This window comes from Leptosomus discolor, chromosome 2 (assembly GCF_034619465.1).
Source record: "Leptosomus discolor isolate bLepDis1 chromosome 2, bLepDis1.hap2, whole genome shotgun sequence".
Lineage (NCBI taxonomy): Eukaryota > Metazoa > Chordata > Aves > Leptosomiformes > Leptosomidae > Leptosomus > Leptosomus discolor.
Genome location: NC_141392.1, coordinates 90,664,916 through 90,689,111, shown reverse-complemented (window position 1 = coordinate 90,689,111; position 24,196 = coordinate 90,664,916). Strand labels below are relative to the sequence as shown.

The window sequence follows — 24,196 nt, the reverse complement described above, 5'->3', positions numbered from 1 at the left end:
TACCTATGTACAGGTCAGAACACAAAGCCAGATAACAACTTTCTGTTGAGGGCAGTATAAGAGAGGAGATTTTATTGCCATATGGAACCCTGGGTGCTTGTTCAAAGAGACTGTGTGGTGCACCTTTGGGCAGTAAATCAGACACACAGGGGAGGATTTTTCTTCCCTTGACAACTGTAGGTACAGCTGTGTTTGGTAGCAGTACTGCCGAACGGTGGCTCTTGGGTATCTGTAGAGTTCCTTTTCTGCCAGGAATTCATTTATTTGTGGACCCCACAAGGGACGGGAGTGGGAGGGAACCTCTGCAGGGAACTGCAAAAGGAGGTTATTTTGGCAGCCTGCCTCACTTCGTAGCTTGAAGAACTAGTCCTAGTAAAAAGATGACGTCCTACTGCAATCAGAAATAGCAGCTTCTGTGCGGCTTTGTTCCTGGGAAATAACCTATTGTAGGCCTGGAGGAGGGTCTCTGTAAACTTGGCCAGATCACTGCTTCAGTCTGGTAGTACTTCAGAGTGATGCATCCTCAGCTGTGGTGTGGACCAGGGTTAGAAGCACCTTATATGTCAAGGTCACAGACACAGGAGATGAGAAAGTATTCATAGCATTAATAATTTTTTTTTCTCTTTTGTTTTAAATAGGAGTCGGAACCCTAGAAAGCCTGTCTGCAGTAACAACAAGCACATCTCCTGGATGAATGACCTTGTTCTTCAGCACACAACAGCTTCCCTAATGGATCACTGTGATAGAGCAAACATGCATCATTAGTAGTAGTCTCCTTGCCATGAGACAGTGCTCTCCAATAATGTGGAGTTAATAACACAGATATGAAACAGGATTAAGGCCGGGCTACTCATCTTCCTTTTTAAAAATACTCATTGTTGATGTTTCACTTTTGTCTTTGAATTGCTTTTGCAACTGGCACCGATATTCTGACAGACACGTATGTATGAGAATAAGGAGTGGGAGTGTAGGGCTTCTATCGTTCATGGATATATTTATGTAGTCAGATTCCTTACCTTTTTTAATTCTTCCAACTGTAGTTGAAATTAGCTCATCATGATAGTTAAAGTGCTGATGGTTGTTAGAACGTTTGTGCTGGCTATGATCCAGAAGGTAAAAAACCATCAATTTGAAGATCTCAGTCTAAGCCGGTAACTGCTGTATTTTTGCTCTACATTTCCTTGTTGTAATGTTTATGCTAGATCATGTTTATTGTAAGAGACATGGGCCACTAACCTTGTTCATGAAAACTTGATCTGTCTTATGATGCCCATTGCAACTGACTGTTTAAAAACAGTTGTTATCATGGAGGAGGTGCCAAAGTGAAATATTTTGACATGTTCCTGTTCCAAATGCAAGTGAAATGTATAGGAAAACACTTGGTGGAAAATATTGGGTAGTTCAGATGAAGAGTTCTCATAGCTAATGATAATAGTAAGTTATCTCTTAACTGGGAAAGACTTAACACCCAAAGTTGGAGCTCTATAGTTGGACTGTCTTAAAATGAAATTTTGCCAAAACTTTGAGTTCACCTTTAAAAACACGCAGCTCCGCCATTAGCCACATGAGTCAGGGGAATACTTTGAGAGCCAGGGCTTGGTCACGTGGATGGTTAAACACTTTACCATGGTCCAAAAGCACACCTAACTTGCCCAGCTGTTGTCCTGGTTATATCCCCAGGTGTGGAAACGTGGAGGTGCCTCAAAGACAGTGAGAAAGCCGAGCGCATGCTTTGCCGGGTGAGGCCACAATGGTCAGCTCAGCTGTGGAACAGGAGCCAAGTAAAGGCAGTGGAGGTTGTTCCAGGGGGACTGCATTGATGCACATAGCAGAACTTAAGCCTGTGTGACTTGCCAATAACCAGTACAAAATGCATTCTAGACAGAAGTCAAATTGCATTATGCATTTTGAATCAAGTCTGGCTGTGCAAACAACAGCTACGCTGTAATGTAGCTTTTACTCAAGTGATTTCATAATGACAGGGTAGTGCCATTCCAATAAATGTCCTTATGTCTTTGGGTAAATGAAAGACTGCCATTATGTGGGAAAGCTTCTTTGCAATCACAGCATCACTCAGACTGTGTGGCTTGAAGGAAGCCAAACTTGTAAAAAAGTGTCAGAAAGGCACTGTCTGTGCAACGAATCACATGTTAACATCAGTAACCATGGCATCTGAGACATGTTAGCTGCAAGGGACAACTGGAGGTCATCTGGTCCAGCACTGTCAAAATCGGGGCTAACACCAACACTAGCTCAGATCAGATACGGGTTTGTTGAGCAGACTGTTAAAAGTATCCAAAGATTAAGATCTCATAACCCTCTAGGTAACCTGTGCCAGCGCTGCAGTACTCCCCTGGTGAGAACTTCCCTTTGACGTCCAGCCTCAACTCCTAGGCTGTAATTCATGGCTGTTGCCTTTGCTGTGTTTTCTGGCACTCACAGGAAGAGATTGCCACCACCCTTTTTGTAACTGTCCTCAAGATAGTTGTAGGCTACCATTAGGTCACCTCTTAGCCTCCTTCTTACCACACTAAACAAACATCTCTTCACAGGCTGTGTGCTTTAGGGCCCTGGCTGCTCTGCTTTGGTGAAGGGCTACTCTTTCCAGTTTGTTCACATCCCTCTTGAACTGGGAGAAGGTCCAAACCCAGTATTTTGGATGTGGCCTCACTGGTGCTGAGTAGAGTAGGATAATAACTTTCCTCGGCCTGCGGGCACACTTCTCCTGAAGCAGCGCACTGCATGCCTTCCCCTGTTCGCGCTGAGTACATTGCTGGCCTGTGAGCCACCTGGCATTCGTGAAGATCCCCACGTCCCTTCAGCAGGGTTGTTACTCTGTCAGTCGCTTCCCAGCCCATACTGATGCTTTGCCACCCCCAAGGGCAGAACTTTCTACTTGTCCTGATCAAACTTCATGAGGTTTCTGTTAGCCCAGTCCTCAAGGTTATTGAGATGCCACTGGGCTGAAGCTTTGCCAGCTCTTACCGACCCCTGAACCAGGTTCAAGTGTTGTTCACAAATTTGCTGAGGGTGGACACTAGGTCATCATCCTGCGTCCTGGCTGAAGATGCTGAACAGTAGGAGAACTGTCGCCTCTCGGATTTGGGACAGTGGCTTACTCACAGCTACAGAGGTACGACATGAACAATGTTCATGACTACCAGTTGCTGGAGTAAAAAATAGGTTACCTTCCTGTTCATGTTGTCTCAGCTGCAAACAGCTTACAGCTGTGTGGCTTTTCCCTCTAGTACAACGGTAAGAAAGCTTTAAAAAAGGAGCTCAGTTTCTCTTTGGATCCTCTGGTGCCTCCTCAGCTCAGTTAAAGGGCTGGATGGAGCAAGAGCGCACACAGATTTCAAGTCCATGGTTGTATTTACTGGTCAAAATCTTAGCTCCAGCACCTTCTCTAGAGGAACCCTGAGTTGGAGTTGATAACACGCAGATACATGTATGTATGTACATATGTGTATGTGCCTTTTGAAGAATCATGTGGTCTGTGGTAAGTTATTGGGACATTCTTGTCACTAACCCTGTATTTTCGTGAGACTTGAACCTCACTATAGGGAGGGAACGTGACGTGAGGTGGAGCTGTGTTTTGTTAACTTCACCAAGTTCAATATAACTATTCCTAAAAAAAAAAGTTAAAGAAAAATACTTAACTTTGCAAATAAATACAGATATAAATTTACATAATTATGCAGTTGATTACAGAGAAGCCATCCTGGATTTATTATGTACTTGATATGTTGTAAACTTTGAGAACTGCCTGAAGTCCCAGTTTTGAAAAACTTACCTAAGTGTGTAAGTATATACACACGAGTAATCCTGGGCAAAATCTCAGGCTTACTGGTGCGAAAGGCAAAACCACACTGATTTCTCCAGGGATGAAATTAGTTTCACAAAACTCCTCTTGAGTTGTGATAATTGTAGAATAGAAACCGCCTGTTCAGGGGAGAGCTAGTCCTGGTACAGCTGTTAGGTAAACCTAGCTTATTTCAGAGCACACGTGTGGGCATAATCAGTTGTGTGGGGGACAGCACTAGCTCCAAAGATATCCTGCTTGCTTGCATGGATTGGCAGTGTAAGTCCCTTAGAATATGTGCTATTGAATTGTGAGTGGCTAGTTTAAAAAAAAAAAAAGAAAAAAGGTATGTGTGTTGCTTGAATGTGAATTTGGTCTGTTGTGCGACAGCCTTATTTTTGTAATTAAAGCAAGCAGAGTTCTAGTTTGTTACACAAGATGATTTGGATTTTTTTTAACCGGTTTTGTAATAATGAAATGTAACTATCAGGTAACTGGGAAGGTCTGTGGAAACTAGAGTCATTTATTGAAAGAAATAGCAAATTCTTAATTCTGTTTAAAATACTTGCATATAAAGGTATGCTTGAGAACCAAATGATCCCAATTTTTAGCTAATACTTGTAACTAACCCACTTTTTAAAAGGGAGAGCAGCATGAATTAAACTAGGTCTTTGTAACTAGGTAAAGTTGCTGTGTGGGCTGACACGCACGTGGACATTCACTGTATCAGTGGCTTTGATAGAGATGTTGTTGTTGTTTGTGCCACACACTACTGGATAGTGCCTTGCCAGAAAGAGGACTGTTTCTGTAGCATCTTCTTAGGCGTGCTTAAACTTTGAACTGAGAAAGGGGTAGTTTCTAGATTGCTATTTTTTTAATAATGCAGTAAAATGATTTTGAGGCCTGAGTCAAAAGACACATGCTTTGTAAGACTGAAACAGGTTTTGATGAGTCTTCTGAACTCTTGATTTTTCTTAGTGTGGCTTTCTTTCTTTTTTTTTTCTTCTCTTTTCCTTTTTGTTGACTGTCTAGAATCAAACCTTCCAAGGGAAGTGGACCTGAGGTAAAGCCCCTAAATCCATGTTTACACTTTAACTATTTGATTCAAGTATTGAGCAGCCCAAGTGCTACCACTGAAATGAGGAGGAGTTACCAAGCTCTCAGTGGATTTCTTGGTTGTCCCTCCCTGCCCTGTCCCCCCATCAGGCCATTTATTTAGGGAGTCTAATTCTGGGAATACCATGATTCAGAAGCAGAACCTTGAGATTTTAGGCAGTGCCTTGTGGCACTTCACAGGAGTGCAAGAGTGGGGTCGTCACCAGGAAAGTGCCAAATCCCTTTAGTCTTCAGCGACTTGTCCCCTGATTTCAGAAGATCGCGGTGCGAGCAGTGGGAGGAGGAGGGAGCCCCGCATGTTCACCCTGCGGAGAGCGGGCGTGCAAGATGCGGTGCAGAACGGCCCGCGGGTTGTTGACGGCACCCTGAGCAGCGGTTCTCGCAGGGGCCCTTGGCTGGCAGTGCTGTCTGCGAAACCACACCGCGCCGCTCCCCACGGGACTCCAGCTGCGTCATGGCCTGTCCTTCACCCTCTTGCTCCCTCGGGAATTGGGAGGGGAAATGGAGATCAGCTTCTTGAGAGCAGTCCTTCTGCCAGGGCAGGTCCGGCTTACTCCCTCCTTCCTATTCTTTACCTCTTCCTAACGTGCTTCATCCCGTCCTGCGTAGACCTACCTGCGTGCAAAGCTTCCACTCCCGGCCATCCGTAACAACACCCCTGTGAGGTCGCAAACGCGGAGCTGGTGTTCACCTTCACGGCATCAGTGTTTCGTAACTCGGTGGGGGAGGGAGCACGTTGCATCCTAGGCTGTGTACACGTGGAGTCTTAAATTATATATTAAAACCGTGTTCGTCTAATAAAAAATGTATTTCAAAAAAGACGTTTGGACTGTGCGGTATGTGCCAAGGGAAACAATGGAAAAATACGAGTCTTTATTCTTGCTGCAGCTCCCTCTGGTGACAGCGTGGTGCTTTGGCTTGGGCAGCCCCTGCAGATGAAAGCACTGCAGAGCTCTTTGCCTGGGATGGGAGAGCCTGATTCTGTAAGATGCTAAGTGGCTTTGATCCCTGGTGGCTCAGTGGGAATTGCGATGGGCAGAATACCTGCTAGGTTAGGGTCTAGGTCCTCCCCAGGTAAGTGGTAGTAAAAAGAAAAAAAAAAAAAAAAGGATGGCTTATTGTCTTCCATTTTTGCACTTGGGTTAGTTGATAAATACTGTGGAAATAAAGGACAGATCCTTTAGGGTGGCTTGGACAGTGGGCCAGGAAGTTTTCACATGCTGAAGTTTTGCTCCTAGGGCTAAAATCTTCAGGAGTGTTGCTTTTTCTTGTCTGAAAGGAATGGGAGTTCCGGGTTTGCCTATCCGCTTTGCTGATCTTCAAAGGTATTTAAATATGTTTTACCCGGTAAGTGGCTAAACACAGGTACAGGTTTGCATCATTACAGACTTCCCTTGATTCTCAGTCTAGTGTGTGACTTTTAATACCTTATCGTTCCTGTCTAAAACTTGCCCATTATCTCTAGTGTGAGCACCGCTGTGAAAACTACCTGTTGGTGGCTTCTTTGCACCCTGGAGTGAGATTCTGTGCCGCCTGCTCTCAGACAGGATGAGTAAAAGAGATACAGATGGGGAAGGCAAGCCTGAAATGCCTGAAATGAGATCTCCAGCTGATGGAGGATCAGTAGCACCTCTCTGAAGTGAGCTGAGCTGTAGCAGCTCAGCTGCTGTGTCACAGTGGGTAGAAGCAGACGGATTTTGCTTCAGGGGTAGGTGGAAACCTCCTGATTTCCAGAGAGGAAGATGAAGAGATGTTCTGTATCACTTTGCTCATGTAGCATCGCTGCCTGAGCTCTGTGTGGAAACCTGTGGCACTGCCGTTCTTCCTACATGGCTGCCAGAGAATACACCGAGGGCAGCCAGCGGGCAGAGGTCGCAGGGTGCGGGATGCTTTGCCACTAGTTGCCATCCTCCTGTGCATCCCAGCTCTGCGTGCGCTACCTGTGCCAGGGGAGCGTCAGTGGGCAAAAGTGCCTGAAGGTCCCTGCTGTGTTTGCACACATCCATGCATGTGTGTGTCTGTCAGTCTGTCTACATCTCCTCGTTCCTACCCCAGAGCACTCGGTCTGGGCTGTGAGAAGGTTCTCCTGACCTGGCCCATTCACTTGATTTGCTTTTTAGGTGCTGGAGAGACCTGCTTGGTTCATTTCATAGACTTCAACCGCTGAAGGTGCCTTCACGGTCTCATCTGAAGTAACCTTCCTCAGGCTGCATGGTACAGCACAGCCAAATGGGGTTCTGGGTGCAAGTCCTCCATACATGGACTACTTTAAAGGTGAGCATTGCCTGTAATTCAGTCTCCTGATGAATTTGGGAAACATTAGAAAATTATAGGATTAAGGAACTAGCACCCTAAAGGAGAGGCCAGCTGCAGCCTTGAAAAATTGTGTTTAGAAGGCAAGAAAGAAATTATTAGATTCTGACATGGAAAAAGGGAGTTCAGAGGCAGAGTCCTTGAGAAATGTGTGCCGATCTCTAGCTGCTTGGTTGCCCCATCCAGTTTAGCTGTCCACAGTACGTACATCTGTGTTCAGGAGAGGAACCTTGCTCTTCAGGGGCAGCACACACTTTGGGCCATGACTTATTTCATCCCAGGACAATATTTGGAAGTCAAATGATTTGTGTCTTAAAAGATATTGCCACTTCTCCCCTCTAGAGGAGCTCAGATGCAAAGCCAATGTAGGTAGGCACAGTAGGAGAAAATCCTTCCTTCATGTCTGGGGAAGCAGGCAGAGCCCAAACTCCCCATCCTTCTTGCGCTCCAGCATGGCCCCAATGGGGTCACCCTGTAAGGGGAGGAGCCTTAGGTGGTGCTACTGCTGCCCTCAGGAAACACCTCACATGGCGCAGCAGCCATGCATCCACCTGGCATGCTTCCTGCTCCCTGCTGCTTGAGAGAGAAGGTATTTTTCACACTACGGGAATAAACAGCACACTGATTTCGTGCCTCTCAAGTCCCAAAGATCATATGCCTCTTCCAGGTCCAGCTGCTATCTCCCTTCACTGCGCTGCACAGCAAACTGCGCTTACTTTTTCTTTGTACCTCTGGAGATCAAGAGCAATTCCGCTGAAATCGATGAACATTAGGATGTGTAAAACAAAAGCTCAGCCTACACGTCTCTGCATTACAGCAGCTTCCATAAATAAACTTGGCAGAGTAAGTTATTCTGCTGGGAACCAAAAGAAAAATAATCAGTAGCTTGGGTTTTTTTGCCTCGTTTCTTCAGGCGAGGCACTTTAAAGATTAGCAAGATTTTGCAAACCCCTCCCTGTGAAGTGCCAGAGCTGAGGGTACAGCCGGACTTCCAGCCCCGGCTGCCAAACAAAAGCTGGGACTGACTGCTTTGCCCTCTGCCTCCCAAAGGGACCAGGCCAACACCGGCTGCACCTACGCACAAGGGCTTCATTTCACCGATGTGCGACTGAAGGAGTGAGAAGCAGATCAGCGCTGGCGGGGAGAGAAACCTGCAGAGGGTGATCGGGTGACCGTGGGCAAGGCCAGGCGAAGAACACGGGGCTGAATCAGGTGAGGTTTGCTGACGATAACAGCTCAGCTCTGTCCCAGCCTGCCTCTCCAGCCACTGCTTGCCTGTCCCTCCTCTTCATTAAATACTTCCAGCTCACACCTTCCTCGTAGGAAAAGGGTAATTAGCAGATTTGATGGCTTTTCACGCGTTTCCAAGATAACTTCAGCCAGTTTTCTTCCTTCCCTGCCAATTCATGTGCCAACTTCTCTTCCACAGAGCAAAGCTGCCAGGATGGCACGCACAGCGCTCCAGATGGAGTGGGCGCAGCCACCGTGCAGCTCCAGGTCTCGCAGCCCATAAACACTAGTCGATCCTTCTCCCTCCACTTGCAAAATCCATCCGTGGAGCCTGCAACCAGGGGTGAAGCGGTGCTAACAGCTCTTCCTTTCTTTTTTCTTTATCTTTTAATTTCACAGTTTTATATCCTTAATGGGGGGAGGAGGGAAGAATGTAGGGTGTGAAGAGGCAGGGATGGATGATGGTACTGACCAGCCTTTCATATGTGAGAACTAAGAAAGCTACATCACTCTTAAGCACCATATGAGCAGCACAACAACGTGTTCAAACACTTAACTTTCATCATTTAATTATAAATTGTCTAATTAAAGCTCTATCTGGACACAAGTCCAGTTATTTCTACCTCAGTTTCCCTTGCCAACATACCCATATTGTCCTCTTTTGGCTGTTGCCTGATGACTGTCTCTGCTGGGAATGGCCCTTGCAGAGTCCTTTAGTGATGTCACCCGTCTGCAGGGGTGACATGGCCGTACGTCATCTCCAAAAGACAGGAAAGCTGCTTGCTCAGCTGGCAGTAGCCCCTTGAGCGCTGCCTCTGGCCGGCGCTGTGACCCAGTGAAGGTTGGGTGTCCTGCCACCGTCCCACTGTGCTGTGCCCCATAATGGCTGATAGTGGCTTTCACTGCGGACTCCTGAGCTAATGGTCTTCCTGCTACGAGACTTTTATAATCGTTGGCACCGCTGGTATAATTTTCCTTCAACACGTTTTCTTCTCTTGGTTTTCACAGCTTTAAATTCTTCTGTTTTTCTTTCTGGCTTTGTTGGATGTGCTTTTTCTTTTGGATGTCTTCTGTGAGTGGCATAAATTTCAGTTTAAGCCATGAGACAGCTTTTAGGTCAGGACAGCATTGCTGTGAAATATGCTCTTGAGTCATTAAGGTAAATTGCTGTAGCATCAGTACTGCTCCAGCTGGGCTATAATACTTAAGCCCTAAGTGGCCATTTCATGTCCTTTGGAGCACTCTTATTCTGAGCAAAGTGTGGGTACCCATCAAACCCACTTACACCTATAGAAACCCACAGAGGTCAATGGCATTTCCGTGCAACAAAATTTCATGGGCTGCATTAAATAGCTGACCTAGAGGAGATCTCTTGGGCTGCAGAGCCAAATCCTCTGCTGGTTCTGTCGTCACAGAGTCTGTTTCAGAAAACAACCAAACTCCAGCTAAAAGCAACAATCTGGGTATGGGTTGATATTTTTTTTCCTGTTTATTTTCCCTGTTGTTTTTTTTTTTTTTTTTTTTTTTTTTTTGGCTCCACTGTGCGCATTGGAAGGTTGTCTCGAAATCCTGCTTCTCTTGTGCCGAAAAATAAACCTTCTTCCAAATTCCAGCTGAGGTTGATTCATGAACAGCTTATCTCCATCATCCTTGTTGTCCTTTCATTTAAACAAGTCTCCCACGCAGGAATTAGCTGTCGTATGTACTTACGTAGTAGTTTCCTCTACTGCCTCAGCCACGCTTCTGTCAGGTGGAAGAAGCAGCTGAGCCAGTGCAGAGTCTGGTTCAGCTGCCGGCACCACTGACATCCAGGGAAAACTGAGATCCCTGGGATGAAGAGATCTCTCCTATACAATAACATGGAGTAACTTCATGAAGCAAGTCCAGAACAAGCTCTTTAATTACTTCAGCTAGCAGAATTCATAATTCAGAGGTGTAATGAAGACAGAGATGATCCTGATACTTGCTTTCAGCATCTTAGCAGAAGTTTTGCCATTTAACAGTTTCTCATGTTAGCCCTGACTGAGCTATCGCTCCAATTTAGCATATTTCCTGGGCATATTGTGTGGGCAGATGAAAGAACTGTGTTTGCTAAATACAGGAATTAAACATTCTCTTGACATACTTTAACATCTGATTAGTTCAAAGGTGTCAGAAAAATCGATAGCCAGCGATGTGCTCCTTGTACTTACACCAGCTGCAGGAGTGAAATACAGATCTTGGAAAGACCATGAGTAGCCAGCCATCTTTTTAAAATTTATTTCAATTGAATTTATAGACATATGTGTGTATATATATATATATATATATATATATAAAAGGTGGTAAAAGTAGATCCTAATACCCCAGTAATTTGAACAAGGAACAGGATTCTCCATGGCAGACAGCAGTTACCCTGGCATAAAAACCTGTATGTGAGGGGCCTGAGGCCAGTTGCAGTCACGGCTTTATTTGTGTGTGCTGGGGTGAGTGGGATAAGGGCAATGGCTGCTTTTCCCTGCGCATGTACACGATCTGTCTCCAGCCTTTCAGCAGCCAAATGCTGCCTGCTGTTGCTGCATGGGGCTCAGGCTCTCCCCGTTCCCGCTCCTCTGCCGGCTCTTGCTGCTGCCTCTCCTTCACCTCCTGGCGCAGACCTGCACATCAAGCCAAAATCACTGTGTTTGCCCTCAAAATCACTCTTGTGGGGTTTGCTCCAACCTGTTCCCTGCATGCATCCCTCAGCAGGCTCCCACAACTGAATCCTCCCCCTTTGTCACACCATCCTAGCTGGACTTCCAGCACATTTGTCAGTGTACTTTCCAGTCTTCTCACTTTGCACCTTCTTGTGTCTTCAAATGCAACCTCCACACCGGTGGCCTCTTCCTTTCGCCACCCTACCCAACTTCACGTCAGTCTCCCTGCCTTGCGTCACCAGCCAAGAGGTTATGAAGACACGTGAGATATTCTGGCATATTTGATAAGGGGAAATGTAACAAACATCTTGATTATCTTCTTCCCAGGAAGATGCCATTACAAAGCACCACCTATCAGGAAACACCTCTCATTGTGCTGGCCGAAGTGCCATAGAGCAGATAAATCACTGCCCCGAGAGGTGCTATGAAGTTTATGCTCTCCAAAGCCCAATGGGACAGATGCTTTTATGGTTAATAAGAAAAACGGTGTTGCATATGTCCTAAAACCACTGAGAATAAAACATGAAATGGTGACTACTTCAGCAGTTTTTTCCAGCTGGGAGGAGTTTTGATCACTGTAACTTTACAAGGTTTTCTTTACCATTAAGACCTGCTCGACATCCTCTCAGGGTTACATGCGACCTAAAGTTTAAATTAATCTGTCTTCGGGGATGGTGGTTGTTGAAACTAGAAATACATTCCAGGTTTTCTTAGCTTGCTTTGTCCCACCCAACTCTGCATCAGGTATCTGTTTCTTAACAATGTCTTCAACTGATCAGAAAAAACAGTCCTTATACAAGATCCTTTTACAGAGACTTAACACTGTAGAGGATCGATAAAGGCAGACTAAATGATGATTGCACCTTCTTGAAGACCTTTTTGGCACCGTGAGGGGTACAAAAAGAGGGGGGAATGAAAAGAGGGTGAAGTTAGAGAATGAGGTCTCTAACGAATATGGTGCTGACTGAAGATCTTCACATTAGAGATGTTTATAAAAGTGTTGTCCACTTCCCTTGTACAATAAAATGATGGAAAACTGGCCCACGCAATAAATAAATGAGTTATTTTTCACATTCTCCTGAAAAGATAGAAGCCCCAAAGAGAGTAGGTATGTTGACCAGTTTTTGTGCACCTTCACTCACCTGATTTTTCACTGAGAAAGACTTTGATGGAAAATTCTTTTACCAGCAGCTCCATTAATAATGAGTTCACTCTCATATAAATTAGCATAGCAAGTTGTTGAATAGCCTGTTGTTTCTCCTGCACCTCCTTATCTATCTGTTGTTGAAGATTCTTCTGTAACACCATCAGCACACTCTGGCATGGGCTTCCCCATCCTGATCAGGAGGCTGCAGCAATCCTCCTCTGCTCACCTCTGAGGCGAGCATACTGGCTCTGGGACAGCACCAGTGTTAGCTGGGTGATCTGGATGGCCTGATCCTGCCAGCCCATAGCGAGAAACCATATTGCCAATGGTTAGTAACCCACAAGGAAATTGGAGACTGGCTTTTTCAATAAATTAGATCACAATTTGCATCTCAGCTTGGTTTGGTGGACCATCTCCTTTGGTGCTGCCATGAAGGATCAGTTCCGTACAGCAGAGACAGGGAGGCCAGGGAAGGTGAAATAGGGAAGAGTCTGGCCCAGCTGTGATGGGCTGTAGGTGGGAGTGGGGAGTTGGGACACGCCGTCACTGACACCTGGAGGACAGCACAGACAGTATGTAGGTTGTGAAGCATTATAAGGTGACCAAACCTGAGGCACAATGAGTCTTCCTTTGCCCTGATGCTGCTCAGGGGCACAGCAGTGCTCACAGCTGAAACTCGCTGGTGTTCCAAACTGGTGCTCGGGCTGTCTTTAAGTGTTTTACCCAGCCCGGACACTGACACGGCATTTTTTGTTGTCAGTGAGACATCAGCACTGCTCTCTTCTGTGGGGGCCTTCTCGTCTTCCTCTCCCCAGCAAACACACAAAATTTGAGACCAACCAAACCGACTTAGAGTGATGGACATTTCCTAATGGGGAACACACAGGTAGCTGCCATCGCCCACCATGACCATGAAGACCACAAGCCTTACTCGACCAGGTAGGGGAGGCCAGGCACCGGCAGAGCCCCTGCGGCTCCAATGCTGGGGTCCATGGACACCCACCTGGCACCTTGAGCTGAGCATGGGGTCGGCAGGAGGCCGTGAGGTGCTGCCGGGTGCTGCATGGTACAAGCCCGGCTGCCAGGTGCAGCTGCTGCCCTGCTGTGCTGGGGCTGGGGGGTGGGATGGGGTCCCTCTGGCTGGAGGAGTGGCTGGGAGTGTTACAAGATCCTGTCGCCATCCGTTTGTACTGGGTGTATTTTGCACCTGCTTGTGAAGAGTATGTTGTTGAAGCTCCTGCTAATGCAAGGTAAGCCAGCTTTTTAAATTGAAGAAATAAATAGTGAGTGTCCTGGGAAATTAGTATTAATTTTAGAGATGTGTTTTCACAGTAGGCTCTTCTTCCTGGCGTAGCTAAAGAGGATGAAGATGGAAATTATTATAGACAGGCCACCTTCTCCATGTCTTTATGCCAGCATCAAGCTTTTGCACACGTAGGGCACAACTGAAGAGGCTGAAACAGCGCTTCATACCATTTTCTGAAAGCTTTAGTGGGATTATTTTTTCGCTGCAGCTCTGTGGGCTGGGGTGGTTTCCTTTGCCCCTGGAGGTGATTGGTAATCACTTCAAGACAAGGAGCTGCTTCTTCCTCACAAGGTGGCTGAGCATGAATGTGGCAGCTCATCGCCCTGCTTGGATCATGGCAAATTGGCACTTAATGAGGTGATTTCCCAGAATCGGCTAATTACCCCACACCTTGGTTTTCCAGCACTCCTGAACAGGCTGCTGACGTCATAAAGAAAGCATGAGCAGAATAATAAAAGGATGAGCAAACTGTTTTGACAAAGCTAATAAAATTTTTTTAGAGGGCTTTTAACTGAGCACTGCATTTAATTAGCTTTTCCCATGCTTTCAGCTTTGCCCTCTGGATTTACAGGGCTGAGGTCAGCGAGGGCAGGCAACACAGTAGGTGTGACCTGTGCTACTGCTTCCCAGCAGCTCTGCACATCGGCTGAGCAGCGCTCCCATCAGCCACCCCCAATGCTGCCAACTTTGTGGCTAGGAAGGCTCCTACCCATTCAGTTTTGCAAGCAGTGGACCCCAGTGGCTGACATTTCCACGGACTTACTTTGTTTTATTGTATCAATGAAGGATCTCCAGTAGAGAGAGGTCATCAGGGAGCATGGTCCTCATGCCTGTGGTGTTAGAGATGGCCCTTCTGCTGCCCCTGCACACCCTGCCAGGAACAGTAGACAAACCCAACTAGAAAAAAGGCAGAAAACCTGTTCATCTTGATGAAAGTGTGTTACGTGTGGAAAATAAATTGGGCAGTGGACACCTGATGGGGTTTCACTAGAGCTGGATGACACAGGGATTGACTTCTTTAAGATCAGAAAGTTCTTCCAGTAGTGCCTTGGGTACGAACCCCCAGATCTTTAGCAGTTTTACTTTACAAAACAGCCAGTAGCCACTGCCTTTAGACCAAGGGAAATTTTGACAGTAGATAGAAAGACGAAGGTTACTTTATTCCTTCTCCCTACTCTCCCAAGTGTGGGGCTGCAAGGTATGCTTTCAGCATGGACCCTGGTGAAGGAGATGTGTGGATGAGGCAGAAATGCTCCTGCCTCATGGGATAACACACCCCTGGCACTGGGGCCACCACTCCAGAGTGCTCCTGCATGAGGGCAATGGCTTTGGGGGCTGTTTTGCACCACCTGAGACAGCCAGTGTGGAGGACGGTGCCTGCGTGCCCTGGGGCAGAGTGAACGAGGCGGGTCTGGGAGGCTCAGCTCTGTGCCATGCAGGGGCACCCCAGCGCTTAAGCCGGTTGCTAAAGGAAATCAATTCTAGAAGCAGATGGTTTAATTAGAGCACCAGGCTCCCTCGTTGTAATGCTGTGTCTCTAGATATTTTTACCGTTTTATTAACAAGTCTCTTGTACTTATTTCTTTCCCGTTACTTGACAGATGCTTTCATCAGGATTATATAAAGTCCTGTTTTCATCCCTACTTTGTCTAGATATAGATTAAAGAAAAGCTGAAATACGGATTAGTAATGGTATGCAGAGTGAAATATTTACCGCATAGATTTTTAAAACAAAAAATGCAATTTGAAACCAGTTTTACAGGAGTTGATGCTCTGCATCGTTATCTGCATACCTAGGAGTGGTTTCTCCTGGGAAGCAGCAGTTTCGCTGAGGCTGACAGGAGCTCCATGCTGCTAGGGGAGAGCCAGCATGAAATCCCATTCCTTGCACAGGCACACGGAAAGGAGAAAAAACCCTCAGAGAATTTTAGTGCTGCTGTTGTCAGACAGCAAATTAGGCGGAGATGAGACAGGTCCCTATTAAAACGTATTGCTTCTGCTAGACATGTTTCTGAGCAGCCAGACCAAAATTATGTAGAGGGACACAAGTTCACCAAAATTTGTGGGGTGATGTTAGCCCTCCTTATTGCTGAGTTCAAAGAAGCACTGACAGAAAGCAGAAGCTTGCTGGTGATGGTGTCCCTGCATGCTCTCTTGGCTGGATAAAGTGGCCAACAGATGTTACAGGTACATTTTGAAAGCAGCTAAGTGCTTTCTTACAACCAAAGCCACCTAAAGCACAAGGTCTGTTAGAGCAAACCATGGTCATAGCAGCCACAAGACATAAGTAGCATCATTTTCAATTGGTTAAATACTGATTACAACCCTTCAACATTAACCATGTCATCAAGATCATAGCATACTCTATAAATACCTTCTCAACACCCATACCTCATCATTTGGCTTTATCACTGCATAAGTATGTTATTATTCTGCTGACATTAATTACAGTTGAACATCTGGATGTATTCTTTGGGTTTGTGTTGTTTTACCCAGTTTAGAAAACATACAAGCAGCGGGATGTGATTTAGCTCCATTTAAGATATCTAAGTGCACATTCTTATGTGAGCAAGGCAGCAAAGTTCCCATTACTACAAATGGACTTCTAGGGAAGTCTCAGTTCATCTGTGTGAATGCAGTCATTTGGGTATCTAAGTCTGGATCCAAATCCTGTCTTCTGTGGAAAAGATAACTAATCTCCATGTTTTATCCCATGCCCATCTCTGATGCACCAGCTGTCACAGCCCCAGACCTCCAGGGATGCATTTTCTTCCTGCTTGTTCTACTACAATCGCCCAAAACTTTAATACAGTCACTGTGAGGCAAGATTTTGGGGATGGAGGGGCAATGAGAAAAAGTCTGCCTGAGGTCATTTAGCAGTGATTCTCTTTTAGAGAAAAAACTTTTTTCAGCATAAAATAAAAGGCCAATCAAAGCCTAATTTGGTCTTACAAGAATCTTGAAAGTCAGCTGTGCTCAAGAAGATTTTCGCCAAACCTCTATGTTTACATTACATTGATCACAATAAATGTAAGTTCAGAAAATATTAAATATTTATTTTAACTGATGTACCTATGTCTCAAAGATGGTTCATAAATAGGCCCTGTGTATCATTATCTTCTTCAAATAAGCCTCTTTAAAAAACAAAGGTGGTCTAAGGAAGGCTATTTGGTAGCAAAATCAACTCTTGCCAGATGCAGAAGTATCTCCTCATAGCACCTGGAATCACAGATCCTCACCATGCAGTGGCCAACTCTGACTTTCACCTCCTGCTGTCTTAACACCAGAACAAGCAAGGCATGAGCATGTGCAAAGCACAGGCCACAGCGTCATCTGTGGGCAACAAAGGTCCTGCCTTCTGAGTGCTAATATGGAACCCAAAAAATACATCCTGAGTGTGCTTCCCTTTGCAAAGGGCTGGATTTCTTTTTGACTGAAAATATACTTATTGCTAATAAAGTACTAACACGGTTGTGCCTGATTTCATGTATCAAAAAAGAGCAGAACGTCCTTGAATTGTTCTTGAGGGAAAGACAAGAGAGCCAGGGAATGGGACGATGTCAACATTCCCTGAGAAGTTGCTTTTAACGAACAGCATGTAATGAACAGTAAGCAGTGTATATTACAGACTCTGTAGTTAAACTAAAAGAGGCCATAACCCCCTAGAGTTTACAAGTGCTTTGTATGAACTAGAACAATTTGGCTGACAGCTGCCTTTACAGCAGATTTCCCATAGCATCCAGCTATTCCATTCTATTCATAATTAAATGACATCAGATACACTTGCTTTAAAAATGGAAGTGAACCTTCCAAAGCAGTTACAGCTGCACAGTCTTGATTTTATTTTTCAAAACAATGAGACCCTCTTCTTTTCCAAACTACCTTTAATTAATTCCCTTCTTGTAACTACTTCCATAAATACTACTGTTGTCCACAGCTTGTTACCACAGTAAATTACTGAACTAGGAACAATACAGAATGACCTTCTTTTTGGTAAAATTAGTGGGGATGCAGTGGCAGCTGCAGCAGGAAGGAGCAGGACAGGCACAGTGCTCAGCAGAAATATCACTGACACAAGCAATGACAACCTTTAAAAATGTTTCCTGTGAAATGGGGATCAGGTAAGAACATACCCAGGTCTTTATTGATACCAGATCATAGAAAAAAAAAAATCTTACATGGACAACACTCACTCAAACTTTTCCACTCAACTGGCATTTCATCAGGTTTAGGTGTTGGGAGGGAAGATCAAGCAATGGAGCAAATGACTCCTTTCCCACCAGCCAACTCTGTTCATGAAGTGTTTTATAAACGCTATATACAGAAATAAAGTCTTGTTCACCCATGCTTGGGAGGTGAAACATCACTGCCTTTTTTTTTCTTGGTTCACTTTTGTTTCAAAGGAAGCACAGGTTTCTTCTGTATTTTCCTCTACCCTTTTGTCAGTTGTCCTGATCATGACATCCTGTTTTCAGCTTCATGTAATTGCTTGTCTTGAATTAGTAGTCAGGGGCTGAGAAGGTAACTGACCGGCTGCAGGGACAAGAGAGATCACCCAAAGCTTGTGTTCCTACTAAAATTACTACAATAAACAATTTATCACCTCTGAGGAAAATATCTGGCAGCAGAAAGTACCTTTCTCAGATACTTACAAAGGAAAATTGCATTGGCCCCATCAGACAGCAAATAATGCAGCCAAATGTTTTGGCTTTTTGCTCCCCTTTTTTAGGCAAACCCAGGCTTGGTAAATTCTCATCGAAGGTGTATCCTCCAGAAAGCATGTTTGCTCCTTGAAACGAAGCAGCGATGCACGCATCTGCTCAAGCACAAACCTCGATGCAGATCAAGCCCCTCCGGCAGTGACAGATCCAGGCAGACCTGAGCCCCAGAGACATTTTGTGTAGCCTCCAGTCAAGAGGAGGTTGTATCTATCTACCCCATTGCCCTACCCCTGCTGCGGTGCCCGGACTGATGCTGTGCTCAGACCAGGTGTCCCTCCAACATGAAAAAAGCATTGCTGTAAGGCACCAGGTTGCAGAGGATCAGGATGGTGTTGGGATGGTGCCTCGGTAGGAAGTGGGATGGTGTCCCAAGAACATGTCCAAGCTAATGATTGGTGACTGAGCAGCAAAGGGAGAGCAGGATGTGCTGTGAGCACAAAAACAGAGTGTGAAAACCATGTTACAGGGTGAGCTTTGACATAGTTTGCGTCTGGGAAAAGACAGTGATTGAACTTACCTGGAGCTGAGTAGAGGAATCAAGACATAAGCAAGATGGCATGTCTTAGAAAGAATATAAGGTAAGCAAACTGAAACTGGTATGAATCAGATAATTCAAGGGGAGTTTGGAGGCTCTTTTGGGGAATGGCGCCTCGCAAGGGCAGCTGTACCTAGGAAATCATGTCATTAATGCCATTTAATGCTGAGATTGCATATGTGATGGTATCAGAAATACCAAATTTGGAAGTGGTTGTAGCAAAATAGGGATAACAAGGTGATTTGTTTGGGAGGAGGTGTGGAGAAAAGGAGGTAAGGGTGGTGAAAAGGAGAGCAGAAATGGAAAAAAAAAATGAAAACCAGGAATGAAGTCAATCAGTGAACAGCAGGAAGCGTGGACACCTACAGGTAGTGCTGAAGATATTGGGCACATCCCAAGCCCACAGGGGTGCTGGAAGAAACCCCTTGGATAATTCACTGAAGTCTCCATCAGGTCTACATCCAAAAGACTTGGGGTGGGGGGCGATTAGAGCAAAGAGGCATGGAACAGAGCACTGCAGTAACATATGGCACAGGAGGGCAAGGGGAGGGACGGCAGGGCTGGGACCCTTTGGAAATGACCAAGGTGCGATCTGCCAGACTATTAGTTTCCCGTTAACAGCTTTCAGTCTCGTAAACAGATAGATAAAACTGCAATCAATCACTGGAAAAATCATAGTGCTATCACCCATTCTAAAAAATAAATATAATTAAAAAATTGATGTCACCTATTCTAAAAATAAAGATATTTTGCATGAGGCCTTGAACATCGTTTTTGTTACTGAAAAAACATCTTTGCATTCAACAGGCATTTCTCAATACACACAGTTAAGGTGAAATATTTGTTGACAGATACATAACTAACTTGGCTTTTCCTCTTTACGATGAATGATGATGAAACACGTATGCATTTAAAACATGACAGAGTAGCGTTCATCATTTATGAGCTGGCTGGTAAACTAATAATGTGGGACTGTTCCCTATTAACCATCTGTTCTGGCAGATAATGGTTCAGCGCTGAGCACAGTCTTATCAAGAATGCAACAGTCTCTGCAGTCTTACACATCAACGTGGACCTGGGAGTGAAAAATACAGAAAGGCTCTCATTGGGTTAAGCAATCAGAAACTCTCCAAGTGCACCCATAATCTGCTTACTGGTTAAGCTGGTTGGGAAGCAAGCAGCTGAGATCCTGCTGACCTTGTCTGGAGGGTCATCTCAGTCCACACAAATTTCAGAGGGTCTCAGACTGTGCAAAGGCGGCGTGCTGGCCCCACTGAAACTTATTGCTATTGCATCAGTCAGAGATGAGTTGTTGTCTTGCCTGCGTGAGCATTCAGAAGAAATCTGGGGATGATGATGATGATATTCTGCTGTCAATTTGGAAAGTTTGACGAAATAGACAAAAGGCAAATAGCTGTTGCAAGAAAAAAAAAAAAAGTACATTTTTCAGCAGAACTGATAACACTACATTCAGATAAAGAGGAAGGATGTCTTTTCCATGGCATTCATTGAATGCTTTGAAGCACAAAGATTCCTATGCATTTTATTATATTTACATTTTAAAAATATCTATAAATATGGGTGTGAGCCAATTCAAGGGGGCTGGCTGGATGGAAGGGGATAGAATTATGTCTCTATCATAGAAATGCAGTGTGATATGATGCCGTTGCATACTTGTCAAGTTATCACTGAAAATCTGCCATTATACAACCTTTTATTTCCTTACTTTAAATACTTATTTATACCTCAGATGTGGATGCTTTAGTGACCATTTACTTCATGTAATATTAGGTCTTTTGTACTTCCTTTTCCCTCCCAGGAGGAAGCCACATCCAGTCCCAGGGATTCCCAAAGTCTGGTTTTACCGGGAAAGATAAAGGCAAAGAAGGCATTAAGTACCTTGCCTTTTTTCATCACCGTCCCAGGGACTGAGCCTGTAGTTCCCTGGATCCTCCTTACCCTCTTGAAGACAGGACCAACATTTGTTTTCTTCCAGTCCTCAGGATTCTCCTCCAGTTGCCACAACCTTCCAAAGACGATCAAGACTGGCCTTGCAATGACATTTGCCAGTGCCCTCAGCACTCAGGAGTGCATCACATCAAGTCCCACAGACTTGTGTAAGTCCAGTTTCTTCAAACGTTTCCTAACATAATCCTCCCTCACAGAGGGCAAGTCTCCCTAGCTCCAGACTTTCACACTGGCCTCAGGGACCTGTGATTCCTGAAGGCTGGTTTTACCAGTAAAGACCAAGGAAAGAAAGCGTTGCCTTGTGTTCTGGTTTGGGCTAATCCAGAACTAGTTCTCTTTTAATGCTTTAACTTTTCAGTTAAGTCTCTTCTGACTAACGGCACTTTCTGAAACAGCAGCATTGTTTTCCAGACAGGGACTGCTCCCAGCAGTGATCAGGCCTGGTGTTTATAGTTCGTACCAAGGAATGGTACGCAGAGAGGCCCTTGCTTATACTTGTTCTTATGGCGACCAAGGTCACTGCTAAATCTTGTACCCCATGTTGGGGTGCCGGGAGTGAAAAGGGTCACAAGCACGAAAAAGGTCGCACCTGCAGGGAGGAGGGAACCAGACAGGTGACCCAAACCTGACCAACAGAGTATTCCATCCCATAGACGTCATATTCAGTGTAAAGCTGAGGGATCATGAGGGTCAATCTCTCTTCTTGGATGGCCAACATCTGAGGAGGACTCTGTCTGTCCTTCTGTCTGTGATCCCGATCCGTGCATCCCTGAATCCAGTGCCTGAGTCCATCTCCTGCATCCCATCCCTGCCTGCTGCCAAGTTCAGCCTGGGGCTGCCCCAGTGCCAGCCCTGCAGTGTCGGTGGTGACATATCATCGTCAGGGTGTGTGTGGGGGGTGGGTTTGGTATTGGGTTTGTATCTATTTGTACATATTGTATAGATTTCATTATTTCCTTATTCTTATTATTATCTTTTATTGTTGTTGTTTCATTAAAGCTGTTTTAGTTTTCTTTTCCAAACCATAAAGTTTCTCTCCCTTGTTCATTCTCTCTTTCCCTTTTGGGAGGGGAGAGGGGTTAATAGAGAGCGTCTGTCATTTGTTAGTGGCCAGCCCAGTCTCAGTCTGTGACACCTTGGTTTTTTCCATGTTCTCTGTCACCAGGTCTCCTGTCAGATTCATCGGCAGGCCCACATTTACCCTGTCTTTCTTTTGCTGCCGACACACTTGAAGAAGCCGTTTGCTTTATATTCCTCATGAGATTCAGCTCTGGAGGGGTTTAACTGACCACCTCTCTTTCCATCTGGGCTGTATTTCCACAGGGATCATCTGCATTTAACCTTAACAAAAATCTTCTTTTTTTTTTTCAGTAATTCTGCATGGTTTTCTATATTAATTTTATATTATTAATATACTCCACATTGTATTTACTTTAAATTGGCACCATACTATGGGCAGACATTTGTATGTGAGTATTTGAGACGACTCCTCACTCCTTTAGAAGATCTTGTAGAAGCAGCAAGCTGTTACCTTGTTAAAGGTTCCATGCTCTGTTATCACTGTTTGTGTTTAATATAAGTTTTGTTTTTCTAGGATGAAAGGAAAGGACTAGATGATAGTTGGAATTTCTTCCTTCACCTGTACTTTCTTTTTTTGTGAAGTTGATCAAAATGGATTAGAATATTTCCCAATTTGGACTCTTTTTTCCTGGCTTTGCAGTGTTTTTGTTTCTGTAAATAAAATAAAATAAAACCATAAAAATTATACATTCTTACATTTACATTTGTTATAATTTTCTGCAAGGAACGCGCATTATTACAGAGGGATGAACTTCATACTTGTAGGAGATCAATGAAAGGAGACCATCAGCTGTGTCTGTTGCGGTGTGTGGCCCTGACCATGCGTGGATGACCATTACACTTCTGTGGCTCTTGAAGGACCTTCTGGAGCTTATTGCTGTCTCGTAGTGTTTCCCACAAGATGCATTTCTTTTCACTGTCATGCTAGCTAGAGAAATTCTGACCCCAAATGCCTTTGCCTGAGGCTGCTTGTTCCCCTTCTTGGTTTCTCTGTCTCCAGGCACTGCAGTTTATTGACACTTCAGGAGCAGTTGCTGTTCCTCATCTGCCCAATCCTGTTTGCAATGTGCGCCTCAGTGAACAATGGCAGAAACGGGGACAGAAAAAGAACTGGAGAAAGGGAATAGTGGCACAGAGGAGTGGCTTCTGGCTTGAGGGGGGCTGACTTAATCCAGCTTTGCATGAAGCCAGTTTATTATACAATTATGATTTTGGAGGCCAGGTGCTTCTTCAGAAGGTGACAAAGCAGCCACGAAGTCTACAATGTTTTGAAGGATTGTTGTTAATTTTTTACCCTACCAAGTCTCTCAGTTTATACTAAGGAAAAAATAATGCTCTTGTGAAATGAAATCATACTCTATTTCTTGTTTTGCACAGAAATGAGAAACCATCGTGTGTGGGAAGTGGAGAACAAGGACAGATTTCCACATGTTGGGACCCAGGAACATTGAATTTGGTTTTAAGTTGGATTTGGAAAAGATTTGGCCAAGATTTATTCACTGTTTTCCTGGAATTACAACTGCTTTCCTAATTTAAAAACATTGCTGTGTCTTACCGTGTTTGCCTTCAGAAAGAGACTGAATTTGTGCCGGTAGCAAGCTTCAACCCTTCTGTCTCTGCCAACTCGCCCTGTCACCGCTACAGAGCACAGCTTCTTATAGGTCCTCCTGAGGAAAACCTATGCAGGGAGGTTCAGCATTTCTCAGTAAGCAGTAACAGCCACCTGCTATGCTGTCTGATGCTTAAACAGACCTATGGCCATTCCGAAATTGTGTCCCCACCACCATCCCTGCTCTCCTTCAGCCTCTGCAGGGGTTGTTAGTCCTCCCTTTCTAGTGCTTTAGCATGACATGTGATCGACCAGACTGTGCTAGTGTGTGCTCCTTGCAGTTGTCCAAGGGTCCCCATCAAGAACAGACACAGAAACTAAAAAACACGGTGTGATGGGAATCACTGTTTTTTACCAGCAGTATACTGACTCTGAGTTAGTTTAAAACTGCAAGATTCACACATGAACAGACGCATATAGATTAGTTCTATTTATTCATTTATTTTTAATTGTCTCCAGAGGTGTTCACTGACATTCTGGTTTCTAAGTCCTGATGTAGTAAATAGGCCTTTGCTTGCAGACAGCTCACAGTTCTGACTTGCTTAGTTCTTCCTAAATATCCACTGGGAAGAAAGCATTATACATCCATGAGTCTGGTTCATTTGAATTCCGATAACAGCTTCATTTCAATAATTTATTATTTCTGATTTATAATTTAATCACCAAAGCTACATATTGGTAGTGTATTTTTTAT

At 44.8% G+C, this 24,196-nt stretch overlaps 1 protein-coding gene across 1 annotated transcript in view; it reads left to right on the top strand.

Moving 5' to 3' along the window:
- Positions 1-4,763, top strand: part of SH3BGRL2 (SH3 domain binding glutamate rich protein like 2) — a 45,277-nt gene extending 40,514 nt beyond the window's left edge. Inside the window, exon 4 of the mRNA XM_086482486.1 lies at positions 639-4,763. Within this exon, the coding sequence (XP_086338612.1) occupies positions 639-653 (15 nt within the window). The 3' untranslated portion in view covers positions 654-4,763. The remainder of the gene's footprint in view (positions 1-638) is intronic.
- The last annotated feature ends 19,433 nt before the right edge of the window (positions 4,764-24,196 follow it).